General features: G+C 36.7%; 1 protein-coding gene across 5 annotated transcripts; it reads right to left on the bottom strand.

Moving 5' to 3' along the window:
- Positions 1-93: 93 nt before the first annotated feature.
- CCDC18 (coiled-coil domain containing 18) lies at positions 94-25,918 on the bottom strand. Of its 5 annotated transcripts, none has more exons than XM_037404237.1 (26): positions 25,825-25,918; positions 24,624-24,771; positions 24,293-24,449; positions 23,867-24,034; positions 22,810-22,919; positions 21,850-21,978; positions 19,809-19,905; positions 18,358-18,479; positions 16,518-16,827; positions 15,070-15,173; positions 14,803-14,960; positions 13,953-14,173; positions 13,071-13,181; positions 12,160-12,291; positions 11,263-11,397; positions 10,599-10,676; positions 9,005-9,121; positions 7,517-7,684; positions 6,901-7,043; positions 6,291-6,454; positions 5,256-5,469; positions 4,557-4,656; positions 3,507-3,623; positions 2,902-3,045; positions 1,640-1,749; positions 94-338 (listed from the first exon to the last, which is right to left on the bottom strand). In XM_037404237.1, exons 2-25 carry the CDS (start codon positions 24,752-24,754, stop codon positions 1,681-1,683), a joined length of 3,399 nt encoding a protein of 1,132 aa, XP_037260134.1. In that variant the 5' UTR covers positions 24,755-24,771; positions 25,825-25,918; the 3' UTR covers positions 94-338; positions 1,640-1,680. The 5 variants fall into 5 exon arrangements, with proteins under 5 accessions (XP_037260134.1, XP_037260138.1, XP_037260136.1 ...); XM_037404241.1 differs by lacking the exon at positions 25,825-25,918 and adding an exon at positions 25,282-25,599; XM_037404239.1 differs by lacking the exons at positions 1,640-1,749; positions 25,825-25,918 and adding an exon at positions 25,282-25,390.
- Positions 25,919-26,012: the final 94 nt, after the last annotated feature.

Raw genomic sequence — 26,012 nt, 5'->3', positions numbered from 1 at the left:
TGCTCCTAATTAGAAGTCAGATGTAAACCACATTTTTACACTGTTTAAAATCCTTCGGGAAAAAATGACAGCTGAAATAAATTCCAGTAACTCAAGATACTTAAAAAATAAAATTTATTTCTCAAGAACAAATTAAGGTGTTATTATATCAAGGCAATCTCAAAAACAGTTGGAAAAATAAAGGGGTTGTCATTTACTTTAATACAAATAACCACATTAATTATTTACAAATACAATGTTAAAAATTCCTCTTTGACTGCATGATAATGTAGCCAGTAACAGCACATTCCTGGGTTGCTGCTTGTCCAACAGGCAACATTTCTTCACAATTCGTGCCCCTGAAACAAAATATCTACGATCAGAACCTTCCTTTAAACTTCTTCACTCAATTTACCATATCTAAAGCCATTTGTACTAAGACGTTACTCTTCATTAATAAGATTTATCTCACAAATTCAAGAAAACTAGGCTGCAGGTCTCAAGTCCATGGCTTCTTTTTCACATTCTGCCCCCTAGACCAAAGTTATTAATGCATTTTTGGTCACTGTTCTTGTAGTTGGAAATTTATTTGCTTTCAAAATGAGCAAAATTTACAAACTTTTCAACACATATTAAGTTCCAGCATTTAAGTAGGAAAATATTATGCAGAATATTTTGAGAAGAAATCTTCATACGCAAATCCCTGTAAATATTTTGTACAGCTTAAAGGAGCGCTGTCTTTTGAAATGACTCCTCTAGGCTTAAGGCTTCATGTCAAACTGCATTATTGTGTTTAAGTTCCTAAAAAGTTATGTTCCTAACTCCTCATGAAGTGTTCGTAAATACCCTTTTAACAGCATCAAGTGGAAGAAAGCCTATGAATTCCAACAATATGAAGTGAGGAAAATCTTATCAACGTTAACAGTTTCTCTACAGTACACAGAAATAAATGCAGCCAAACAGTATGCTTGGGGTTGAAGGGTTTTTTGGTTAATTTCTAGGGGTTTAGCTTGTTTTTCCCTCTTTAAAACACAGACTTACATGCTGGACAATTATTTCACAGTTCATTCATAGAAAAAAAACAGTAGTATTAGGTGATCAACAACATGGCCTATCTAGTATATGATACACAGCAGCTATGTTTACATTAGCCAGTACTGTGGCACAACAGAGGCCATATCAGCTACTAATATTTCGTACCATCACATTATACTACAGCTCCTGTTAATGATAAGTAAGAAGCGATTATGTTGTATCTATTCATGTTTAGCTAGATACTTTATGAGGAATGCTATAAATAGAGTACACAGACCTATAAGTAGCACATAATAAGCTTACAGCTAATGAAAGATTATTACAATAACTCCTAATTATTTTTGTACTATGTATACTTCTACAAAAGCATTGTAAAAATTACTTTTTAAAAAATAAAATCAATCTTTATAATCACTGATTTTTTCTTACTTCACTTACCATTTTTTATACAATTGTATTTTTCATTTCAGTAAGGAACTGTGGTCACAAAAGATTAATTTGCTGTAAGTAAAATCTGCCCCCCCCCCCTTTTTTTTTTAATAAAGGGAATTACTTCAGTTTCCCAGAAAAATGAAAAAGCTATTCTGCATGTTCAGTAAGGTATTCCTTTACTTGGAATACTTACATATTCTAAGGGTAGCAGAGTGTTGTATTACTGCAAGATCTTCAGTACAGATTAAAGCAGAGTAAGAACAAAGAATGATTCAACTGAAGAATCTGTGACCTGGTTGTTTCCTGAGTACCAAAAAGGCAGAGCGGTTCAGGACAGAAAGCAAACCTATTTAACAGTTACTTCCCTGAACTGATACACTTCCTGTAATAAGTAAGGAAGGTGGTGTATTAAGGGGAAAAAGAACGAGACAGACTATATCCCCAGGCAACACAGACACACACACACACACACACACACAAGCACCCTTTTCTCCAGATAGATTAGGTAACTGCATTTTTGGAACTAGGACAGAAAGTTTAAGTGGAAGATTGGTCAGTTAGCAACATGTTACTAATGGAGAAAGTCTTTTCTAACGTCATGTTAATATATACAAGTTTTAAACAAAGAAGCAACCATATCATATTCTAAGTGGAGTCAGAACCCCTCTGCAATCTATTTCATATTTTATGCAGAATGCTTCTGAAATCCAGTGTTTTAGCTACTTCACTACAATGAAAATAAACTTGAAACGTCATTTCCTTCACCCCAAGTCTCTAAAGGAACAGGACTGAAGGAGGTCTGTTTTCAAAGCCTTTCTTCTATCATTCTTGGGCCTCCCCCTAATTGATATTCCTTAGCATAATCAGAATGGCAGGAGCCATTCCAGTTTTTTTACCTCTAGCTGGTGAGCACCTTTGACTGAACTTATTCCTGTTTATTTCAGATTGCATTTGTACTTCTAGTGATTGATTCATGCCCCAAACTAAAGATATGTATCATTTATAAAGTAATATTGGCTATCTATTCCATCCATACGCTCCCATTCACTACACAAAAAACCTCTCTTTGCATTCCTATAAGCATGCTAGATCTCAGTGCTCTTTTGATGCAATTATTTTCACAAGATAGATACTCAAGTCATAGGAAGCTCCCATCACACAGCATATTGTTTCATTTCTTTCTAAAGACGACCATGTTCATAGCCAGAACATTGGGTTACAGAAGATAATCTATTAAAATTTATCCACAAAGCAATTACATTTCTGATTTTTATATCACTAAACTGGTTTAACTTTAGAGGATTAAGATTCAGCAAACACCAGGACATAACATACAATTACTTGGGGAGAAGTAATGATGCTTATTCTGAAGAGACACCATATTGTTCCTTCTAAGCAGTCACAGTAATGGCATTATAAACTGATAATTTGTTGTGTGTCTAAGGAACATCTTACCTTTTCAAGAGCTTCTAGGCTCTGTTGTTTTCTTACAACTTTTTTCTTCAGCTGATTTATTTCTTGATCTCTCTGGAGCAATTCAAACTCTTTTTCACGAAGCTCATCTTTAGAATGCTGGAGTTTCTTCTCTAAGCTCTCCATCTGAACAGAAAACGCAATTAAATCAGAACAGATACTTTACTGAAATCAGGACTATTTATAAAACCAAAACCACTTACAAACCGCGAACAAAACTCATAAATACTGTCAGTATTACCTCTGACTTTGGATTCCCTTGCCAATTTTTTATTGTATTTTTATTTTATCAACATTTTCCTTTGTCAAAAGAGCGGTTTGGGAGCTGTATCATATCAAGTAAACAAGTAAGATTTTAATTTTTATACTGTTACATCCCTGCAAAATTTTTAGTTTTAACTGACAAACATAAAATATTTTTGCTGGTACATTATTAAGGTACTTCTTTCCCTCTCCCTACAATAAGGAACCACTTTTACCCTTCTAGACTAAACCTGGCCAGCTATTGTGTCCCAGGACCAGACTTTGTCTTAGAATTAGCTGCTCTTTGTTAGTGAAACTGGGTTTTTAATTTAAGCAAGAATTACCTGTTTATTGCATTCCTTAATTTCTAACTCTGACTTCTCTAAATTGCACTCTAATCGAATTATTTGTTGTTCCATCTCTCCCCTATGTTCACGAACTGTCATATCCAACTGTGTAATCTAGATGTAGAAAAGGAAAAAAAGGAAATACTTTATTTTGAACCGGTATGCTGATTTAAAATAGTAATATTAAAAAATATGACAGCAAAAGGAATGAAACTAATCCTTTGTAGTCTCAAGAATATTCTCTCAAGTAGTCAATATAAAAATGCACCCTAGCTATCACATTTAAAAGAAAGAGAGGGGGAAAATGGGGAAGTAGTCTGTAACTGAACACATTTTGTACTCAGATACACAGAACACAAACCTAGTTCTCATTTTAAATGGAATGGAATGAGTAGCTCATTATCCATCTTGTTCGGAAGTGCCAAATTTTGCTGAGGAAAAAAAATAATCCTATTGTTTCCAAGAATTCCAGGAGCAGCAGATACAAAGACTGCTAACTCCTGCAGGAAATAGCTATTAAAAGGCTAATTATAAGTGACAGAAGAATAGTTTTTACATGATGGGTATCAAATCCTGAAGCCAGACCAAAAGACTGCAAATATTTCAGGTGAGCTACAGAAATTTATTCACAACAAAGATACTGTTTCATATTTAGAGGCTGCTTTAGAGCTAACGAAATATGTTCCAGTGCAAACAAGAAAAGGCATCTATCATCTCCAAGCACACTTCAGTACAGCTCCTTCATTTTATCAGCTTTGACAATAGTTGTCCTGTAACTTTACCACTAAAGAATAATTATGGGACAGGTTTGCATGAGGCTTCTGTTCTATCACGATAGTAATCTGTGATCCCTTAGGGGAGCACAACCCTATCTTCGTTGTACCATAAGGCTTCAGTAACATACAGCTGGTTTTGAGGTTGACACTTTGGCTGTATTAACAGTAGTTTGGAACGATAGGCAAAGGCGATTAAACCTAGCAGGCTCTTTGTAAGTTATCTACTACATAACAGGAATAACTATCAGTAACATACTCAAAATGATCTGACCTGAGCTGCTCTCTGTTTCAGTTCCCAGTTCCTTTCTTTCAACGCTTGGTCCATGTCAAAGAGTTGTTGGGTTTTGTCTTCAATTTCTCCCTTGCAGTACCTGAAATTCTCATGTTTAATTGCTTAATGCACATTCAGTTGCTTAGCTTCAAGTATCCAGTTTGAAAATCATGAGAACTATTACTTACTTAAAGCCAAATTACTCCAAAACGTTGATCAACCAATTGATTGCAAAGAAAGGAACCCAAATAGAATAATTCTGTTAACTATATTCCAGGTGGAGATTTCCCAATAACCTCATTATTCAAGTTATTTAATTGGTTATCAGGACAACATGTTCTTAAAAAAAGAATAGTACAGAAGAAAATATTGTTAATTTATGGTCAGGAATGAAACTGAACAATTTCATTATAAAAGAAAGTAATTAATCTTATGATTATTTCACAGCTTTGGGAAATCAATTCAGAAATTATATTTTAGCATATATTAAAACAGAATTCCAAAAAAAAGAATTCAGCATCACTTTTCAAAATTTAAGTGAGCTGAGGAGCTTCTGTATCAAGTTACCTTACAGCCACAAACCACTTAAAAATCAGAGAGCTGCTAAGAATATAAAAAAAGACTATCCAAACTAGTCGTTACTCCTAAGGAAAAACTAACACAACTAAGATTTTCATGATGAAAAAGATACCACCTTACCTGAGCTCAGTTGTTAGATCCATAATAGCAACATGCTTCTCCTCCAGAGAGGACTGTGCATTCTGTAACGCATCTTCTAATTCCTGAAGCTCTGCTGAAGTGATTTTTAATTCTCCATGGGCGTTCTGTAACGCAGATTCTAGTTCTACTATTTTCTGTAAGGCTTCCCTGTGGCAAGTCTCACTTTGAAGCAGCTTATCTTCTAAATCTTTCACTATTTTACACACACAAAACACAAAATGTTTGATCATCAGTAAGTTAGGGTCTTTATGCAACACCACTGCCTGCTAGGAGTTGTGGTCATAACTCATTTTTAGTATCTGTTTTTAGGAAAATCTAGAAAAACAGTTACTTCTGAGGTTATGCAACAAGCTTTTCATGGCACTTAAGTCTTTCTATTTCTATTCAGCTCATATTCTGCAACTGACTTGAAATATGAGGATGTATCTAAAAGCATTTGGCCAAGGAGAAAGTACAGAGACAACATACTAAAGGAATATGTAGTGCTATGAAAAATGCAAACAGACTTGCTAGTTTGCCTCCAGTTTAAAGGAATGGTAAAATTAAGTTAAATGGAGGAGGTGGGGTCCGAAAGTTTTTTATTACTATAGACCCTCTTGTGGGCTTTTCTGTTTGTTTTAAAGAGCTGAATTTCTGTGAATAGCATAAGTCTTTATTAAATCTGTGTGTATTATTTGATTACCACATTAAAATCCTGCATTACCAATTTACAGGGAAAACTATTTATTCATTTCACCTAGGATAAAGATACATCCCACAAAAATAAGAAATTTCAAAAGTATATTAAAAGAAGTTTGAGGGTTTTCTGGGTTTGCGAAGGGGCGGGTTGTTTGGAGGTGGTTTTTTTTTTTTTCTTTTTTTAAACTATGGAATTACCAATACATTAAAAAAAAAAAACATTACTTTCCTGTAATTGACCATGAAATGGGGAGAAAAAGGAAAAATGTTTAATCCAATACATATAGAGAAATAGCATGATAAAAGGAAGCTTGAGAAAGAAAATAGTGACATTACCCTCATTTGCCTTTTCATCGAGCTCTGATCTTGTTTCGTCCAAAGTAATATTCAACTGATTTATCTGCATTGTTTTGTTTTCACCCTCTTGTTTTAATTGCACTACTTCTTCTTCCATACCACTAAGTTCATTCTTGCACTGCTCCATCTCCAATTTAATTTGTCTAAACAGAAGCAACAAAAACAAAATGAACCTTGTAATAACAAAAGCAATACGTGTGTGTCCCTACATGCTCCAAGATTTGTGAATAAAATAGGAATAAAAAAAGGCATGTTAAGTAGGCTTTTCTTGCAATCAAAACCATATTCAAGACTAGGAGAGCTTGGTAGATTATATTATCTAGAATTGCAAGCAACTTGATACATTTATGAATTGAATTGCATTATGAAGTGTCATCTTCAGGCTAAATAGCTGCCGGGACACACATTTAATTCCATTGGAAGACTGTTCCAGAAATTCATCCCTCTGCTAGTCAGAAACTTCCCTTCATTTCCAGTCCACGCTCATACCGAATTTTAGAACTACACAGCGGAATATCATTTCAGGCAGCAATCTTCCTTACTGATGTCCCTGTCTGCAGGATACACCTCTCAGTTATTCTAAACCTACCCAATTGTATTATTAAGTTCATCCACCTTCTGTCTCTTTAAATATGCTTCCTCAGCAGCCAGGTGAAGTTTCTCTTCTACCTTTCTCAACTCATCTTCTGCATATGCTTTCTGCTTCTGAAGCTCTTGTTCCAAATTGGATACCTATTTAAAATGGTATTTTAAAAGTGTTGGTACTTTTAAGTTACATACCAAAGAAATATACATCCTTGCCTTGCCACTCAGATAGTGAATGTTTTAAGAGTGGATTTCTTTATTGTCTAAAATTGCATGTAATTTAAGACTAGATCTTTGCAGTCACATTTGAAAGACAAATAGTTTCTAGTAAATATAACAAGATTCAACCATCTGAATTTCAATACGCCTCCCCTTAATTGCAGTCTAGGGTTTGATTTTCCAAATACTTTGCCACTAACGCTAGAGTTTCTGATAGCACAAAACCTGCCTTCAAAAAAAAAAAAAAACAAATCGCTAAACTCTTTATCTTAGACAGATCTAAAATAGTAACACTCAACTCAGTTATCAAAGAAACATTCAGCTTTTAAAGGTATTGCAGAAACATAAATAAAAGTATTTAATTACTGATCTTTATGTAGATATTTCTCACCATACTGTACCTGTTTTTCAAGTTTAGTTTGACTATCTTCCAGTTCGCCATTTCTAATTGTTTCTTGCTGTAACATTTGCTGCTGATGATGCAAAGTTTGTTGTAGGAGAATATTTTGTTCACTTGTGTCCTGAATATTCTGATCTTTTAGTTTTATTTCTTTCTGTAAATAATAAACCTGAAAACACATTTTTTTTCCATTACAACAAAACGTTTTTACTCGCACTTGCATCAGCTACTCTTATTTTTTTTTTTTTAATAAGTACAGAAGCACACCTATGATTCAATAAAACTTCTGGCTCTGAATTTAGTTGTATTACAGTTTCAACAGTACAGAACACACCTCATAATTGGTCACTGAGTGGTGCTTAATAAAGTGAGGAAAGTAGTAACTTACCAGGCCCAGTTTTTGACTTCTTGCTTTCTAAATATACCTTAACAGGTTAGTATTTCAAAAAACATACATAACAAAGGTTTACCATTTCTAAATCACTGAACTACATTTCTCTCTGTCACTCTTCTTTACTTCTCAAAAAGTCCTTTTTTTCCCCCTTGAGATTTTGTTCTTAGTCCTCCCCTTTATTTCTTCCTGCCTCTATGACAATAAAAAACAGGAATACTGAGTGCCTAACTTGTCACATGTTGAATGGTCTGATTTCTCAGTGTTGAGTGCCAAGAATCTGAGGGGGGTGGAGTGGTGGGGTGGTAAACAGATAAATAAATAAATGTCATTAACTGCTCATCCCAAAATGGAAGTAGTGACTCTGTCACTTATGAAAACGCTGGTCAAAATTACAAAACCTCACTTGCTACCCTTGAGTTTCATATACAGTATAAAACCAACAGTTTTTAGGGCTTAGAAATCAGCAATAAGTATCACAAGCATATGTGCAACACAAAGCACAGATCTCTAGCCAGTTCCTCCTGTGCAGGGTCTAGTAACCTCCGCTGACTAAAGCCTCTCTCTCAGCAGGTAGGGCAGTACTGACATGAACAGCCTACTATGATAATTACCTCTTGTGGTTAGGCATTTCCACAAATAAAAATTAATTATATTAATAATATTTAAACTTAATTCTTTCTTGCTTTCATGTAGTAGTGGAAAGCACAATAAAACCCAGGGGCTTGAAGTAAAATTTTCTTATGCCCAGATCTTCTTACCCACTAGATAGTGAAACACAAATCAACTGTGTGCACCTGCATTTGCAACAGTGCTCTCTATTCCTTCCCAAGATCATACTTTCTTTCACTTAATTCTGATTTTGTTATTTCTTTTAACAATTCATTTATCTTGGTACTTCTTTTCCCTAAGCTTATCCCGTGTTTCTTGGTTATGATTTTCCCTTTACTCTTACAAACTGTATAGTCTTTTCTCAGCTTCCTTCCTATTCAATTCCTGCTGCAAATGTTTTGTATTTTATTTCATAAACCTTCAGATTAAATCACTCATAACAAGTGTTCTCTGCAATACAGAAGAGTTGTTAAAACAAGCTGTTACCTCTTCAGACTTGTTTTTGAGCTGATTTTCAAATATCTCCTTATTTTCTTGTGACTGATTCAAGTACAGTGCAACTTCTTCCTTACATATGTTTAGTGCCAACTCAAGTTGTCTCACCTAGTTGAATATAACAGATTACTTAAAATTGCATGGCATGGTTTTTATTAAGTAGTCTAAAAAAAGTGTTAGAAAACATCTGCAAGTAAAAGGTCTCAAAAGCTAGATTTTTATGTGAAGTATTAAAACAGACATGGAAGATCATACTAAACTTTAAAACTGAAATAGTATTCAGAAATTAAAATTAATTGTGAAATTAAATTACAATACTTTAGACTGTTTAAATCAGATGAGACTATCAGTTATGAGAAAATATTCCACTATTTGTCAGTAGCTAGAACTTAAAAGCAAACATATGCTCAATACCAAATCAATCCACCACATTTTATTACATACAAAATTGTACAAATAAATTTGGAATGATCATATGTAGGTTATGACAAGTCTTTTTCAAAATAATATTCAGACCTTAATACAGTTCCTCTCAGAAAGCTACTTAACAGCAATATATTTTTTTTTTCATTTCTGCACTGAGAGACAGTACCTCAGTTTTACCAAAAGGGAAAGGAAAAGCTTTTAGTAATGTCAACACTGTTAATCTATTATACCCTTTTATACTGATTCAGATCGGTGTAATCTCTAATAAATGTATTATAACCTTAAATAGATAAAAATTATAATGAACAATTATCCATATAACAATTATAATGAACAAACCCAGAGATCTTAGGCCATAGCAATTAAACTTTTTTTAACTGTTTGATTTCAATGCTAAGACGACTTTTCTCATCAGCCAGATTTGTACTGAATGTAGCTGCAGATTAGCTCATCAGTACCACCATTTCTCTAAAACATATTGGACTGTATACCTCTCTCCCTTCCTGAATTCAAGAGCTTTTTGAAAAGCAATAATGGGTCTTAATTTTAAATCTCTGGAAAACATCCCAAATACTACAAAGCCACTTGGACAGAAAACTGGTCCAACACAAGTTCAGAATGAGCACACTACCAGCTAAGTCCCCAGTATCTTCTCCTAGTGATGTCCTGAAAATTTCACATTGTTTGCCCGTGGTAAATCGCCACACAGCAATGGTTTATTAAAATAGTGTTGCAAGCGCTGCATGGAAAACATTTATCAAGCAAACACTAGCAAGAGGTATAGATGGCTAAAAACATGATTCATAACATCACACATGCCTAAAATATATGCTGTATCTAGATCAGAAACCTATATAACATTATCTTTATTAGACAATGTTTTACTTCAAGAGTACAACAAGCACAGATCTGCCCTATTTGTAAGTACAGTAATTTTATAAAGAAATTACACATTGCACAATCTCTTACAGCAGGTTTTGCCATACTTCTTTTAATTAAAAAAAGGAAAGGCTTCAGGTTAATGACTTATGAAATATTTACATGAGACGAATTTCTATAAAGCAGCCGTAAAATAGTTTTTCTATAGAGTATAAAAGGAAATACATCATTACTGCAAACTTTAAAACTATTCATTGAAAATTACAAAGAGCTTACTAACTTTGATTGTTTCTTCTTCTAACTGACTTTTCAGCATCTTCAGTCCTTGATTTTTCTTGACATTTTGATTTTCCATTTCCTGTTTATACATGTATTTTTATTCAAGAGAAAAAAAGGTAAATATAGTAACAGTAATTTAACTAATAAAACCTCAAACTCATGCTAAGAAGTCAGAGGTGTGGTGTGGGGGCTGCATGTGTGTAGATCAGTGTATTTAAAACACAATTTCTTGTATGCTGTATTTATGTACATCATTCTCTGAAGTGAATTTGTTCCTGATAGGTGTCCCTTAATTTCTGCTGCTGCAGAATATAAATAGAAATAAAACACAGCCATAATTGAATATTCTTGATTTTCCACCTAGAGCAGAATAGATGCAGTTGTTCTTTTTCCAGATCTCTTTCCTTTGATTAGAGCAAGAAGCCCAAAGAGCAAGCCAGAGGCATAAATAGAATGCTGAGATAGAAAATAGTGAAAGGTCCTGAAGTTTGTACAATATATTAGTAGCAGCAGCAGGTGGAACTGCACTAGATTCAGTCTATTAGTCAAACAAGAATTAAGAAGCAAAACACTAAGTATCTTATTTTCTACAATTTTTTCATGTGTTTATGGATATGTTTTTCATTAGTCACCTGTTTGACTTGCATTTAAAGAGACAAACTTACCTTTCTGCTTTCTGTCAGCAACCCATCCAATGAATCAATGTGATGCTGTTTACGTATAACATCTTGTTGCAAAACAGATATTATTTTCTCTTGTTCAATGAATTGTTGATGTTTCTTCTCCAGCTGTGTCTGAAGCTGTCCATAAGTAATTCATGGTTATTTTAATAAGCTTTTTCAGAGAATTTGTGCATATGAACATTTCATTCTGTTCTATTCACCCATCACTTTAAGAAAGAAAAGTAAATACATTCCTGCCATCAGCAGTATTCACAGCCCTAAAAATATCAAGAAATCCCAAACACTTAATATTGTAAAACAACAGGAGAATCAAGAGAATGAGGGCAGGCAGAATGTAATTGTCTGTCATCAGCCAAGACAGCAAGACATGCATACCTTCTTCAGTGAAAGATGACAAGCTTTCTGAACAGCTAGAAATAGCCAAGGTTATACTTCTAACCACACAAAGCAACAGAATTATTCTCTAAAGATGAAAAACCTACCTACAGCTCCCCCTGAACACAGATGCTCATAAGGCTCAGGCTGCCAGAAGTTCAGCAAACAAGACAATATTGTTAGAAGCTGTCATGGTTTAACCACAGTAAGCAAAAAAGCTATACTGCCCCTCCCTCCCCCCCCTAAATATTTGGAGCAAAGAACAACAGTATTCTTCATAAATCCCTATTTCTCTTCAGTTCAGAAGAAAAGTGGATACGAGTATCTCTGAAGGAAATCATGAGGTTGTAGTGTTGGAAAATTAACTAAAATCAGGGAATGTAGGGAGAAGAGATAACTGTTTAACTGGACATCTGCCTCAAATACCAAGACAAAGAAGTTAACAGAGGAAAAACGTTACTAAGTATATCATTTATACATAGTAGCACACAAGGAAAGCCTTACTAGTTCAATCAGTTTCTCCATCTCTTTGTGCTGCTCAAGGTGAGCCAACTTTTCCTTTTCAAAAGCAGAAGTTATCTGCTCATGTTCTTTGCTGATAGCTGTTTCCAACTCATGAATGCGTCTGTTTTTTCCCTAGGAAAGAGCAACAACAAAAACTACTTAATTTGGGCTGTGATATTAAGAGGTGTTTTAATTGATTATAAGGTTCCTAGATTTCACAAAAGAACAACGCAGAAAATACTCCAGTTACAGCATGTTTCATAGCAAAGGATTTCACACCTACAAATTATATAGAGTGTCACTAAATGCAGCCACTACAGAGAGACAAGGTGTCTGCCCAGGTGGACTGCTGGCACAGATTACAGCAACCAGAGCAAGGAGCCTCTGACAAAGAAAAAAATTAATTCTGTGTTCACATGGATAGATGGAATCTTTAGAATACAGTTTTCCATTTGAAAGGGACCACATAAATAATTTCGTTTTCTAGCAACCTTAGACCTTTCCCAAAACTAACAAATATTGCGTAACAATATCCAGAGCAGAATTTACAGTGCTACAAGCATTAGATCATCCTTTTCACTTATTACCATTTAGAAGATATTCACAGGTCTACACGTATCTCACTGAAACAAATGGCAATGCTACAACTGATTTCAATAGGACCAGATTTTCATTGCACATATCATCACAAGGAAAAAGTAACATCCATTAGTAACTTACCATGTTCCAAAGCAGGAAAAAAGTGTGGCTTACCTGAAGCAAGATTAGGTTTTTAAAGACTGCACAGACTGTTAGCAGATCTGAAAGTCTATCCATTTTGAACATGTGGAATTAATACTGGTGCAACTTGAACTTTAATCTCCATTTATGTCTTTCTACATAAATATAGTTTCTCACTAAGAACACTTTACCATGAGTTCCTGTTCCAACTCTGTATTTTTTGCGGCAGCAGCAGAATAAGCAATATTCTTTATTTCCAATTGTCTCTCAAGTGCAGAAAGTTGAGAAGATTTCTTTGTTATCTGGAATAAAATATGGCACAAACCAGCACAAAGACAACAGTTTCAAGTTCATTCAAGTACTTGTATATACTTTCTTACCAGCAACTCCATTTTAGCTACTACTATTTCCTAATATTCTTAATTATTTGTTTGGTTGGTTTTGTATCATCTATTAAACCTTATTACGTACAGAGAAGAATTCAGGACATTTTACCTCAAATTTATCCAATTAAAGATAACTATCAGTGCCATATGAATGGATTAGCTATTACATACTTATTTATAGTCACTAGTAGGAAGTATTGCAATTCCCATTACGCTGGAATTGTATAAACACATTAGCACCAGAATGGAAACATTAGCATTTTAACTTACACAACCAGAGAAGAAATAGCTGAAGCTTAATGTCTTTTTGTGACTCTCTGGTAATGATCGTAATCTCTGGCAACTGTACTAACTCTTAATGCGGAAAAATACAACTGTTTCTTCAACATCTTTTTCTTAAGATTACACATTAATTCAACCATACCAAAGCAACAAGAATGATTTATGTGGAGAATATGCACAAAATAGTAGTACTAAAGCCCACTAACGACATCAGCTTTAAAATGAGATTTCTGGCGTCTAACAAAGTAAGGCTGCTATCTTAAGCTTTTGAGCAAGCAGAAAGATTTCATTTCCAGTTTTTCTTAACTAAGCCAGGTTTTAAAAGTTAATATGGCAATTGCAGTTTTTCCATAACTATCTTTGATTACTGAACTAAACAAAAAGTGACATTTTTTCAGTACTTACTTCTTTCTCTAAGCTACTAGTTTTTGAAGCCTTCTTCAGTAGGTCTTCCTGTATGATTTTAAACTGACTGGCTCTCTGATCCATGCTGATCTTCAAAGAAGAATTCTCATCATCTGCTTTTGTCACTTTAGTACGTAACTTTTCTATCTCCTTCTGGAATCTTTGCCTCTCCTTTTCAAATTGTTTGCTGATAAGTTCCAACTGTTGACATTTTCTGCTCTCTCCAAGTTAAAAAAATAAATTTAAGATTAATTTATAAAAGAACATAAAAACCTGCACTCAAGCAAACAATCATACAAACCAAAGAGAAGAGAAATACAATTTGACAGCATTCTAAATCTTGTATGCATTAGTTCAGTAACAAGACTGTTTATTTCCCCCCCTAACATAACAAAGCTGTGACTCATGGAAACAAATACCCCCACAAACAAACAAACAAAAAACCCTGACAAACAAACAAAATAATTGAAGAAAGCATCACTGTATAGATGCCCTGAAGTAATTTCATGGAGCAATTCTAACAGTAATTGTACGAATACCTGCAGAAATTCTGCAACAGCATGCATAACATCCATAAAGAAAAATGCATGGTTCTATTTCAACACAACAACTCATAGCTTGGCTATTGCTGAACAAGAAACATAAATAGCAAAAGGAAGAATAATAATGTGTCTGGAGAACAAGACAATATCCAGAATTCCATGGTGGCAAATGCTGCCTGTTCAATCAAACTGTATGCGTTAGCTCACAGAGATAAATTTCAAAAACACTAAAAAAATGATTTAAACTCCACCAAAAATTCCTATTCTGTGGATTAATCAGAACTGCACAGCTGTTGTGGTAAGCTTACCTCCTTGACTTCTGATCAATTTGACAGGCTCTGTTTCCAGGCCACATAACCCGCTATTTTCTTGTACTTCTTTACCATTAGAAAGATGCTCAGCTCCAGTACAGACAAAGTTTGCACAAGGTTTTTGAATTTCTGCTTCTTTCATAGCCAGTTTAATGCTATTATAAAGGAGGAAACAATTATTTAACATTCTTTCTACATGCTGATTCTAATACCACCTTATCATCTGCCTATTCTTGCTGTAATTCAGCAACCAGAAAGTTATACCTTAGGTCTGCAATCAAAGGTTTATTCAATTCACAAGAAGATTCAGAGACACCTTCTTCTCTTAAGGAACTGGAAAGCTGGTGTTTCAAGTGCTGCCATTTAAACTAGAAGTTAAAGGAAAACAAAGATCAATGCAAAACCAAATTGCTTCACAGTGTGATTAATTCATGTGTTATTATACTAGCATATAAATTTTAAGATACACACACCAGGATGTTAAAAGTTTAGATCACTTGATCATTATTCTCCTAAGCGCGTGCTTGCAGAGCACTGCAGGTTTGTCTCACATCATAAGTAGAAATTATAGGTATTAAAAGGCCCTCTGAAACAGACACCATTCCTTTCGGTATCTTTGTACTGGTACTGAAAGCATGAACGGTTTTGCTGTGAAAAATTAAATAAATGAAGATACTATCAGTAATTCCATGTTTTGAACTTCTCATATCATGCTTCCTTTCAGATTTTCATGATTGCATTCAATACCACTTTTTCCTCACGTTAGAGGGCTTCTGAGTATTTCATTACATTACTAGAATAATTCCAAATTCTCCCAGAAAATGTAAATGCATTTTCCAAAAAGGGCCCTAGAACAATTTTAAGGCCCTTCCAAATAAATGTCTATGGTCACAACAGCACAAAACATAACTTTTATACAGAATTACTACATTCTCTTCAGCTGAGGTCACTTTGGCAATTCCAAAAGCATACAGAAAGCATACTTTTGATTTTTTTTCATTACAGCTACTCACATTTATACTTCAAAAACCAAGATATCTGATGCAATCTGTACTCCTGACCTGAGATATCTCCAGCCCTTCCTAACACTTCCTCCCATAACCCCAATCAGTTCACAACTTTGGATTTTTTATATGGTTCTTCCCCCATTGCAGTCAGTTTAGTGATAAACTTCACTAGTACAATCTTCAGGCTCTTAAGCCAGGGTTTACCCTAGGAAAACAGAAGTTCATTTGCAGCCAGGGAAGGTGTGCCCTCTCTTTCCCAGCAAAAACAAGTTCCTACAAACATCTCTCCTGCTCTAGTTTTTCTAGTGCCGAGGTGGATACATCAACTCTGCCTGTGTGACACAATGTGTCTGCCATACAGGAAATGTCATACTGTTCTACTGGGAACCACTTCTGCATCATATAACGGGAAATCATCACATTTTAGAGAACAGACATAATACGAAGAATCAATACATAGAACAGAGGAACGGAATGTTAAATGCTTGCTGATCAATCAATTCCAAAGCACCAATTCCTTGTTCTTTAATGAGAAGACAAAAGTAAAATATTTAAATTAAGTAAACACGTCATCCATGCAACTTGGAAACCAAAGACATTTTACTCAGATTATTTCTCAAGAATGTCACAGGATTTCCACACAATGCCTATTAGAATTGTTTAAGACGCATAATACAATTTTTAAGGATTTATCAATCACTGTACCTCTTCAGGTGTACTTAAAGACAGCTGGGAAATGATGGTTTCTAGTATGTTGAGCTCTTCCTTTGAATCTTCAACTTCTTGACAGCATAACTTCAAGTGGTTATGTTGCTGTGCTGTAAGCGCTCTCAGCTCTGCATTTTCACTTACTAGAGCATTTTTCTCTTTGAGTACTGTTTCTTTTTCACGAAGTTCACTCTCAAGCTCAATGATCTTCTGGTCAGACTGAGTCAGCATTGATACCATTTCAGTGTTCTTTGCCTCTAGAGTCTTAATTTCTTGTTTTTTGTCATGATTCTCTTCCTTTAGTTGTCTAAAAAAGTATAACATTTTAAAGGTATAGCTCAACATATTTTAATTTTTAGAAGTACTGGAAGAACACACCATAACTATACTCTTTTACTAGCATCCTCCCTCTCAAAACCTAAGATTACCTCTTTACAAAGGACAGAAAAGTTTTCACTGCTTTACTAAGCTTTCACTGTTCCTAAGGACCAAACTGCCGTAAGCAAACAAAAGGAGAGAATAAACTAGTTCTCATTCTTAAGCAACTTAATAAAGTTTTAAGCAATATCACAAGAGTCACTGCTAGGAAACAGATCAAGGTGGCTTTAATTGTGCTGAAGCCAACGAAACTTAAGAACATAATAAAATAAATATATAACAATACCTAAAATCACAATATATGAAAATAATATACTAAGACTGAGCTAGTTCAGCATTCTGCCACTAACAAGAGCAGGAGGGGTCCCATTTCTTCTCTCCCCTCATACCTGACTGTACCATGAGCCAATTGTATTTTTAGCCCATCACACATCAGTTACTTTTTAAGGTACCTGTTGGTTTAGCAAACTGAATTAGCTCAGCAAAGGTCCTGATGAGTGCCAAACCCAGTGCAAGTTAGCAGAGAAAAAGGGCAGTCTGCAGGAAAGACACACTCTCAGCAGCAGCAGAGCGCTATTAAACAGGCTCAGGCTAGTGTAAGGGTGCTCACGCGCTGCTCATCCCTGCCAAAACTGTTAGAGAAGAACAAAGAACAACTGTTAAGACAGGAATGTGAGTGTGGACAGCGTGTGTGAATGGACGATCGGAGAAGGTGTTTGTCCAAACCAGCTAAAGACAACCAGCTGATGGTTGTCTTCCCTCATTAAAGTAATGAGGGAATTAACAAAAGAATTCTGAAACAAAGGGGAGTTCAGCTTGGAAAGAAGCATACAAGGAACATAATTTTTAACAGTGGGAAAGGACCTTGGAGTGGGAACAGAAGAGCAGTCAAAACCTGGTTTGATAATTCCATAAAATGCAGCCAGCATCACAACCCCTGTTCAGGCCTGAGTGCAGCTTCCCCATCTGATGCCAACAGTATCCTTCATTCTAGTTAGGGACTGACAATATGGTATGCAACAAGTAGGGACCCACACCTGGAAGCGTAAGGGAACTCACAGGGTGCTTTCTCACTGGCATTTACATTAGCAGGCAGAACACGTACACATAAAACCAGAGAACCCACATCTCCCACAGCAACAGCGTGCAACCAAAGGAAGCTGTGCTCCCAGAGGACTTGATGATGTGCTGCTTGTTATGGTGAATATGTGACAGCATGTGGGATTAGAATTTTTAGGGATTAGTTATACAAAGAAATTTTAAAATTTGTAAGTGTATGCTAACATTTTTTAGCTATATAGTATTGTAGTTTGTCTGTTATATTGCTGACACTGACCTTAAGTGTTCAGTGACGCTGATCCTGATGTGAACTACGTGAATTGAGCAGCACATTCACAGTGACAGTTGTAATGTGCAATTTCTTCTTAAATAACTGTATGTTTAAAAGCCTTTGTGTTACCTTAATTGCTCTTCTAGGATGTCGAGATCCTTTCTGTAGCTGACACATTTTTCATTCAACTTCTCTTTTTCTTTTTCACAATTAATTAAACGTTTTCCCAAGACTGCTTCTTCAGCTTTAACCTTAAAAAGGAATTTTTTTTCGTTACTGGACAATAATGTCTTGGTTTCAGCTGGAATAGAGTTGATTTTTCTTCCTAGTAGCTGGTGGTGCTGTGGTTTGGATTTAGCATGAGAATAGTGTTGATAACAGGCTGATATGTTCAGTTGTTGCTAGGTAATGTTTAAGTCAAGGACTTTTCAAGTTTCTCAGGCCATGTCAGAGAGAAGGCTGGAGGGGCACAAGAAGCTGAGAGGGGACACAGCTGGGACAGCTGACCCAAACTAGCCAAAGGGACATTCCATACCATAGAATGTCATGCTCAGTATTGGGAAGAGCTGGCCGGGGCAGCCGATCACTGCTCAGAGACTGGTTGGCTGTCAGATCAGCGGATGGTAATTGTATTGTGCATCACTTGGTTGGTTTTTTCCCCTCCCTTCCCTTTGGACTTCATTCTTCTCTCCCTGTTTCATTACAACTGTTATTGTTTTATTTTATTTCAAATATTAAACTGTTCTTAACTCAACCCTCAAGTTTTACCCTTTTCCCCAGTTCTCCTCCCCATGTCTCTGGTGGGGAAAGGTAGTAAGCGAGCAGCTGTGTGGTACTTAGTTGCTAGCTGGGGTTAAACCATGACAAACAATTATCTAAGATTACATGGCCAACCGTGGGGTTTTTTTTTGAAAGAATACTATAAAGACTATGCTGTTTCTTTTTTTCTTTCTGGTAAGCCTGTAGATAATTCTACTGCTCACTGTTGTGAAGAAAAGCAGAAGAGCAAAGAAGTTTGCTTTTTTTCTATCATTTGGGAAAAAAGAAATATTTTGGTTTAATATTTTAGGGCAATCTCCTTCCACAAGAAGTCTAATCAAATAAAAATCCTCTGTAAGAGCTAACTGTCTCAGGCCTGTATTTTCTTCTCCCACAAGGCAGGGAGCATTAACAATTTTGACCACTGGAAACTTAGGAGATGAATTCATTTTCATCTTAGCTCTTCTCTAGGTTGTGTTTCATTGAACAGATTATACAGATGGAGTCAAGAGTTCTTTTAAAAGGACCATATACTTCTGAAATGTAAAATTCCCAGCTAGCAAGCAAGAGACAGAATAAACAGCAGTAGTATTCGAATACCTCAGATGCAGGCTGTCCAGACTGTGAGCAGTTTAAAACTCAGTAACAGAAGTTGTCACCACAAACAGTTGCTTACCCTGTTCCACCTCTCCTAGAACTTTGCCACAAACAAGCAGAAACAACTGACCCACTGGTGAACCCGTTGCTGTTAGCTGCCTAGCTTATTGGAAGAAGCAAAGTCCTAATAGCACGGCAAAAACAAGTGAACAAAAAATGCTCACCTTTTCTAGTTTTTCAGTTATTTTCCCTTTATACCTTTTAAAAGCCCTTATCAGCTCCTCCGCATTCAACAAAGCTTCATTTCTTTGCTGCTCTGCTCTGCAAAGTATATAAATTTTAAAAATAATAAATTTCTGTCATTGTGTAACTATTTCCTCCAGTTACTAAAAGCAACTACTAAATTCATTGTTCCAGGTGACTTCCTTTCTTCCAACTTTGCAAGCCCTAGATAAAAAGTTTCACAAGGCATAAATCAATTTTAAATATCATTTTTGCATATTAATATAAACAAAATTCCAATAAGACTAAGAATGTAAAAATCAACGGGTTTGATTCCCGGTCAAAAGGGGTTTGATTCAAAGCCTCCTCCTCCTGTCTCTACCAGTAAAAGCCTGTTTTAGGGAATGGGGTAGCATGTATGATAAGGAAGTAGAAGATAGCAATGCTCCTTAAAATTCAAACTGCTTAAGGTGAACTAGAAAAGATTTTGATACTGGAAGAAGCTCTCATGATGAACTCAAAGGATAAATTATTTGGAGGATACTGAAGAGATGGTAAAACAATAATAACAAAAGAAGCTGAGACTGGGATGATATTATGCGAGCAACTGTTCAAAGCAGCAACCCCGACCACCTACTATCTTGCTTTATTACTCCATGTGCCTGACCCTTTCTTACTTTCCCTTATTGTTAGTCACTAGGGAAGAAGTTGGAACAGTTAGTCTCAGGACAGCTCAGTGTGCAGCCTGTTCAGGACACCCAACACAGGCACACAAAAATTACCACTGCTCAGTAACATTTGTTTCTCTTCCACTAAGGGAACTGTGGAGACAGGGCAAGTGCCTCATCTGAGTACAGCCTACCCTCAGACTGGCATTTCTCAGTCCGAGGACCACTGCCCATTTGGAGATGACAAAAGCATTCAGAGAAGAGGACAAAGGAATTTTAGAATAACAAACAAAACTGTGTTAGTTTAAAGCATTTCAGTTTGTTGGCCAAAGAACAGCAAGTGGTCATAATTACTGATAAGAAGCGAACTGTAATAATCGTTAATACTAACCATAAGGCCATATGTTGCCTTTAACACCTGGCAGAAGCTTCATTTTTCTAAAGCACTAAAATATTTACATTTGCAACTAGTAACTAATTAGAGCTAGTTCCAACCTTACACGCTCTGAATGAACAGTGAACATAAATCAACACAATTCTTCACCAGTAGCGCAAGCCCCACAGCATTTCCATTTGTCTAGCTACAGGAAGGTTAGAGGCAATTTTATGGGTAGACAGACAAGCCAAACAAGAGTTTTGCATTCAGAAGTCTCATGAAATGCTTTCCTAAGTCATTAATCCAGTTATTTTTTGCCCCAGATAATACAGTTAAATTAAATGGGCAGGTAGGAATCTTTTTATTTATTCCTATCATTTCTTTAAAATTACATTTTGGAGGTCATAGGATTGTATACAGCAACTTCCAACAGTCAAAAGAAATTACCAAACCCTCCCAGAAGCCACACAACCACTAGGCTAAAGGAGACACTAGGAAAGGGAAATGGGGATTGGGATGGAATTACAGCACCCATTTGAAAAGTACCATATAGACAGGTAAGATTAAGGATAACGTAAAAATGTTCTCTCAATTAAGTTCTGCTTCTGTCACTTTCCTCACACCAATCCCAATAATACAGCACTCAGTACTGCTGAATACCAAGTGCTGAGCATATACTGCCGGTTCTTGCAAGACAAAGTCAAAAACAGTTCAGGAAAAATATGTTCTGAATACATTTCAGCTCTCCACTGTACAGCTATTCTGAAGGGAAAAAAGCAGTGATAAAGCTAGTGTACAGTATCAGTCTGCAACTACCAGCAAATGTCAAGATTTAAAAAGTACCTATTTAAATAATAATCTTTACACAGTATTTCCCCTTTTAAAAAAAAAATCCTTAACACAGAAATAATTTGATTCCACAAAGTAAACATCTGCTAATAGAAATAAACACTTATGCACTATTATTCTGTATTCAATTTATTAAAGTTATTTAGCTACCTCTTTCCTTGCTTGTTTTGTTCAATTAACTCCATTTTCAGATTTTTATAGTCCTTTTTATATCTTTGCAACATGTCTTCTCTTTCCATTGCTGTTTTCTGGCTTTGATCTAGTTTATTTTCTGCATCTCTAGCAAATAAATAAAGCATAATTAAAAAACAAGAACTTTTTTGTAAAGAAATTACATTTTTGTTGTTCTTTTCTGCACATGATGTTTTGAGAAATTCTAGTCAAACACGCTGCAACTCTCAACACTGGGTTTGCAACACCCATAGTCTCCAGATTACCCAGGATTACGTCTGCAGTCGCATCCAAACTCATCAATAGGTATTGTGACTTCAGGTCCTGAGATCTGAACATAGAAATCACCATTTTTCTGGCAATATATGACTGGTCAGGATACACTCGTGGGAAAAAAAAACACTTAAATTAAATATAAGTACTTTCACTTCTTTTGTGAAGACAAACTATTGAGATATTAATTGAATATTATATAGCATGAGGTTGTAAGATAAACTGACAGCCAGTTATGCCTTCCTGACAGCCTGAGCACTGTTTACATTAGCTTTACTTCAGCATTTGCCGTGATTAATATATTAATGAAGAACGACTCTTTTATGCTACACGCTGCACAGTCATGTATGAAAACACGTACACTTTACTACAGAAGGTAAGCAGTCATGTAACATACAATCACTCTAGTCAGTTATGAGGGCACATTCATGTTTAGCATACATTACAAACTGCTTTCTTTTACCAGCCTTTACTTTTTCTCCATTTCCTGAAGTACATGCAATACCAAAAAATCCCTGTACCTCCCTCCTATAAATGGCTCCAAAATGAAAGTTTCAAGGCCCAGATTACATAACTCACACAGTACCAGCAATTATGTCATCCTGAAAGATACTTGACTAGCAAGCAGACCACAATAACATGTTGATTTAAAAGTATGGTTATTACCTCAGAATTTTATCTTGAGCTGAAACTTCTGCTTCCAAGTTTGCGATCTGTTCTTTCCACTTCGGAATGCTGACTAAATGTGTACCTAAAGTCGATTCAAGATATGAAATCTGAAATACAAACGTATTTGGGATTTCATTAACACTTGTATATACACCTTCACGAGAGACACAAGAACAGTCTACTTACTGAACGACATAGTGCTCTTAACCTTACTGTAGAATATGCTTGTTAATCTACACAAACTGACCTCCAATTTTCTGCTCATTTAGCATCCTTCCAGTTCCCTAGCACCATTCCAGTGTGATATGCTTCTCTAGCAGTTACTTCTTTACGTGTTGATCTTTTCTCTCACCTTTCCCCAAAAGTTTATATACTACTACCTGTTCTTTCGATGCCAGACAGTCAAACATCTGATCTGTTTATTTGTACTGTCTTGGAGATAACATTCCTCAAACAAAAAGCATTAAGCATAGCTATTTTTTTAATGTTAAATACAAACCAAATACAAGAAGACAGTTGTCCTGAAAAGGACTGTACATACAACTGTAAATTAAATCAGTAATGATTTACTAGATACAATATTTCCTTCCAACTCACCTTCACTTTTTCAAAATAGCAGTATTAATCCAACCTGAAAGGCCAACATCATGCATTTCCTAGACAAATGACTGCTGTGCCATTGTTATTCACATTAATCTTCATGTAGTTCAGACATGTGAATCTACAGTACTAAATACATTAGTGAATTATTTTCTTACATAATGTATTCTGCATTCTGTGACTTAATGGCTTTAGATTAAACTTCGGAACATGAGAATTGTTTTGCTCGTGGAGACACAGATTCCAAACTATTCTGTTCCAAGATTAAAGCTGAATACCAAGAAAAAATAAAATATAAAATTTTAAAGTTTTAATATTAAATTTAAATAGATTCAGACAAGACAAAAAATAGCATGTTCTGCTTGGAATTACAGACTCAGAAGTCAAGGTCACTGGGGCATTTTTGGGAGGTTTGAGGTTTGTTCTTTTTGAAGAATACACTAAAGACACATACTTTTGTTTTTGACTGCATCAGTTCGAAGTTCATTGTTTCCACCCTGTTCTTTAGACAGTGGTTCTGAGAAACCAAGGATGCATTTTGCTCATGAAGGACATTCAGCTTCTCCTTGAGATGTTCATTTTCTTCTGCACTTTTATCAGAAGTTGTGGATACTGAGTAAGACTAGACAAAAAAAAGGTGGGGAGGGTTATATATATTTAAACATACAGACGTTTATATATGTGTAAGCAATATACACATCAATGGAAGCTCTACAGAACAACTGTATTTAAATCATATGTTTAAGAGCGCTCAGTTGATACAGTTGCCCAAAGCAACAGGTTATCAACTCCCAAGCACTAAAAGCAAAAAATATTCTTAAACATAGCAAGAAATAGAAAACCAAAGTAATATAAATAAGTTACAAAGTATAATATTTACTTCAGATTTTCTTTGAAAATCCTGGCAAGATGTTTTAATAGCATTCTTCTCACAGTTGGAAAAGCGTTGACAGCTGCAATTAGGCTGAACAAGGTCCTCCAAAGTGAAGTCTGCAGCCTCATGGAAGCAGCGGCCATAATGTTCACTTGTACCAGTGCTAGAAGAGGGAGTAAAAAGTTGCTACGCTGTTTTTCCTTTGTTATTTTTAAATTGCTTACAAAGAGTATTCAGAAGTAAAGCACAACAATTGCTACTTACAATAATCCATTATACTGAACAAGGCAATATAGACTACAAGAGACAGGCTGTTCTCATTCCCAAATGCACATACCTGGAAAGCTCTTCCTCTACAATTTGTAGGCTTTTTTCAGTTCTTTTCAGCTGACTATGTAATGACTGTAAATTTGCAAGCAGGTCTTCATCAGCAGCACTTGTAGAGCAAGTCCACATACTACATTCCATTGGTACCACACAAACAGCTAAAATATTTAATATTAAAAAATTGTTAAATGTATGTGAATACTATTTGCAAAGACACTTTTAAAGATACTGAAATAAGACAAACAGAAAAAAATGAAGGGGGGGGGGGGGGAGAAAAATACAGAAAAGGAAATACCGAGTCTCCAAACGTACACATACATTTTGCACACTATCTTTTCCCACATTCACTATGTAAGAGTTACTCTGTACAAGTTGTCTTTTTTGAGAAAGAGTTCTGCTTGTATGCATTATGAAATACGAGAAGCTTCATAACTTGTGATTTATGAAAACTGGAAAAACCTGCTATATACATCAGTTGCCAGAAGTCTCTTTCTATAACCTGTCTCAGTTACATCAGAAGGGCCGTGCAACCGGCAAGGCACCCGAAACGGTAACAGGACCACCCCCCGAACACACAGCGCTGGCCTCGCTGCCCAGCGGCCCACGACACCAAGCAAACCGGCGCAGCGAGGGCCTGGCGGCGCAGAGGACGCGGAGCCGGCCCTCACCTCGGTGAAGGAGACTTCGCAGACCGAGCTTGAGAAATGTCGCCGGGAAACGGACGGACGATTCAGAGAAACCAGCGCTCCCCGGCGAGGCGCCGCCGCCGCCCGCCTCAGTGGCGCGGGGGTCCTCCCGCCGCCCGACTCCGTAGGCCGAAGGGGACCGGTAACCGGCCGGCCGCGATCCCGCCTCAGGATCCCGCCGCTCCGCTCGCCCCAGCCGCAGCTGTCCCGGGCCGACTGGGAGCACTGGGCGGCGGGGCCCGCGCTCGCAATCGTCGCACCTGTGGAGCGTCCGGCAGCGAAGAGGCCGCGCCGCGGAGGGCCTAGGCTAGCCGGGGCACGGGGCACTCGCCCGCTTCAGCGCTCTCCAACCGAAGACCCGAGGCCGCCAAGCGGCCGCCCGCCGGGAGTGGAACAGAGAGTAAAGAAGAGATAGGAAGAGCCTACCCCCGGGTCTGAGGAGATGCGCCTCGACAACAGCACCGGCTCGGCCGCTCCCTAAGCCCCCACTGCCCGCTCCGCCGCCACCCTAAGCCCGGTCCTTACCCGCTTCAAACCGCGCGGGCCGCCGCCGTCGAGATCCGCACGCCCCCCCCCCCCCTTCGCTCCGCCCTCACGGCGCACGCGCACCGCCGCTCCCTCTCGCGTCGCCCTCACGGCGCATGCGGGCCCCGCTGCCGCCGCACCCGGCAGCGGGCAGCGGCGACACCGCCCCGTGCCGCCCCTGCCGCGGT

This window comes from Falco rusticolus, chromosome 11 (assembly GCF_015220075.1).
Source record: "Falco rusticolus isolate bFalRus1 chromosome 11, bFalRus1.pri, whole genome shotgun sequence".
Taxonomy (NCBI): Eukaryota; Metazoa; Chordata; class Aves; order Falconiformes; family Falconidae; genus Falco; species Falco rusticolus.
This window is presented reverse-complemented; position numbering and strand designations above follow the sequence as displayed.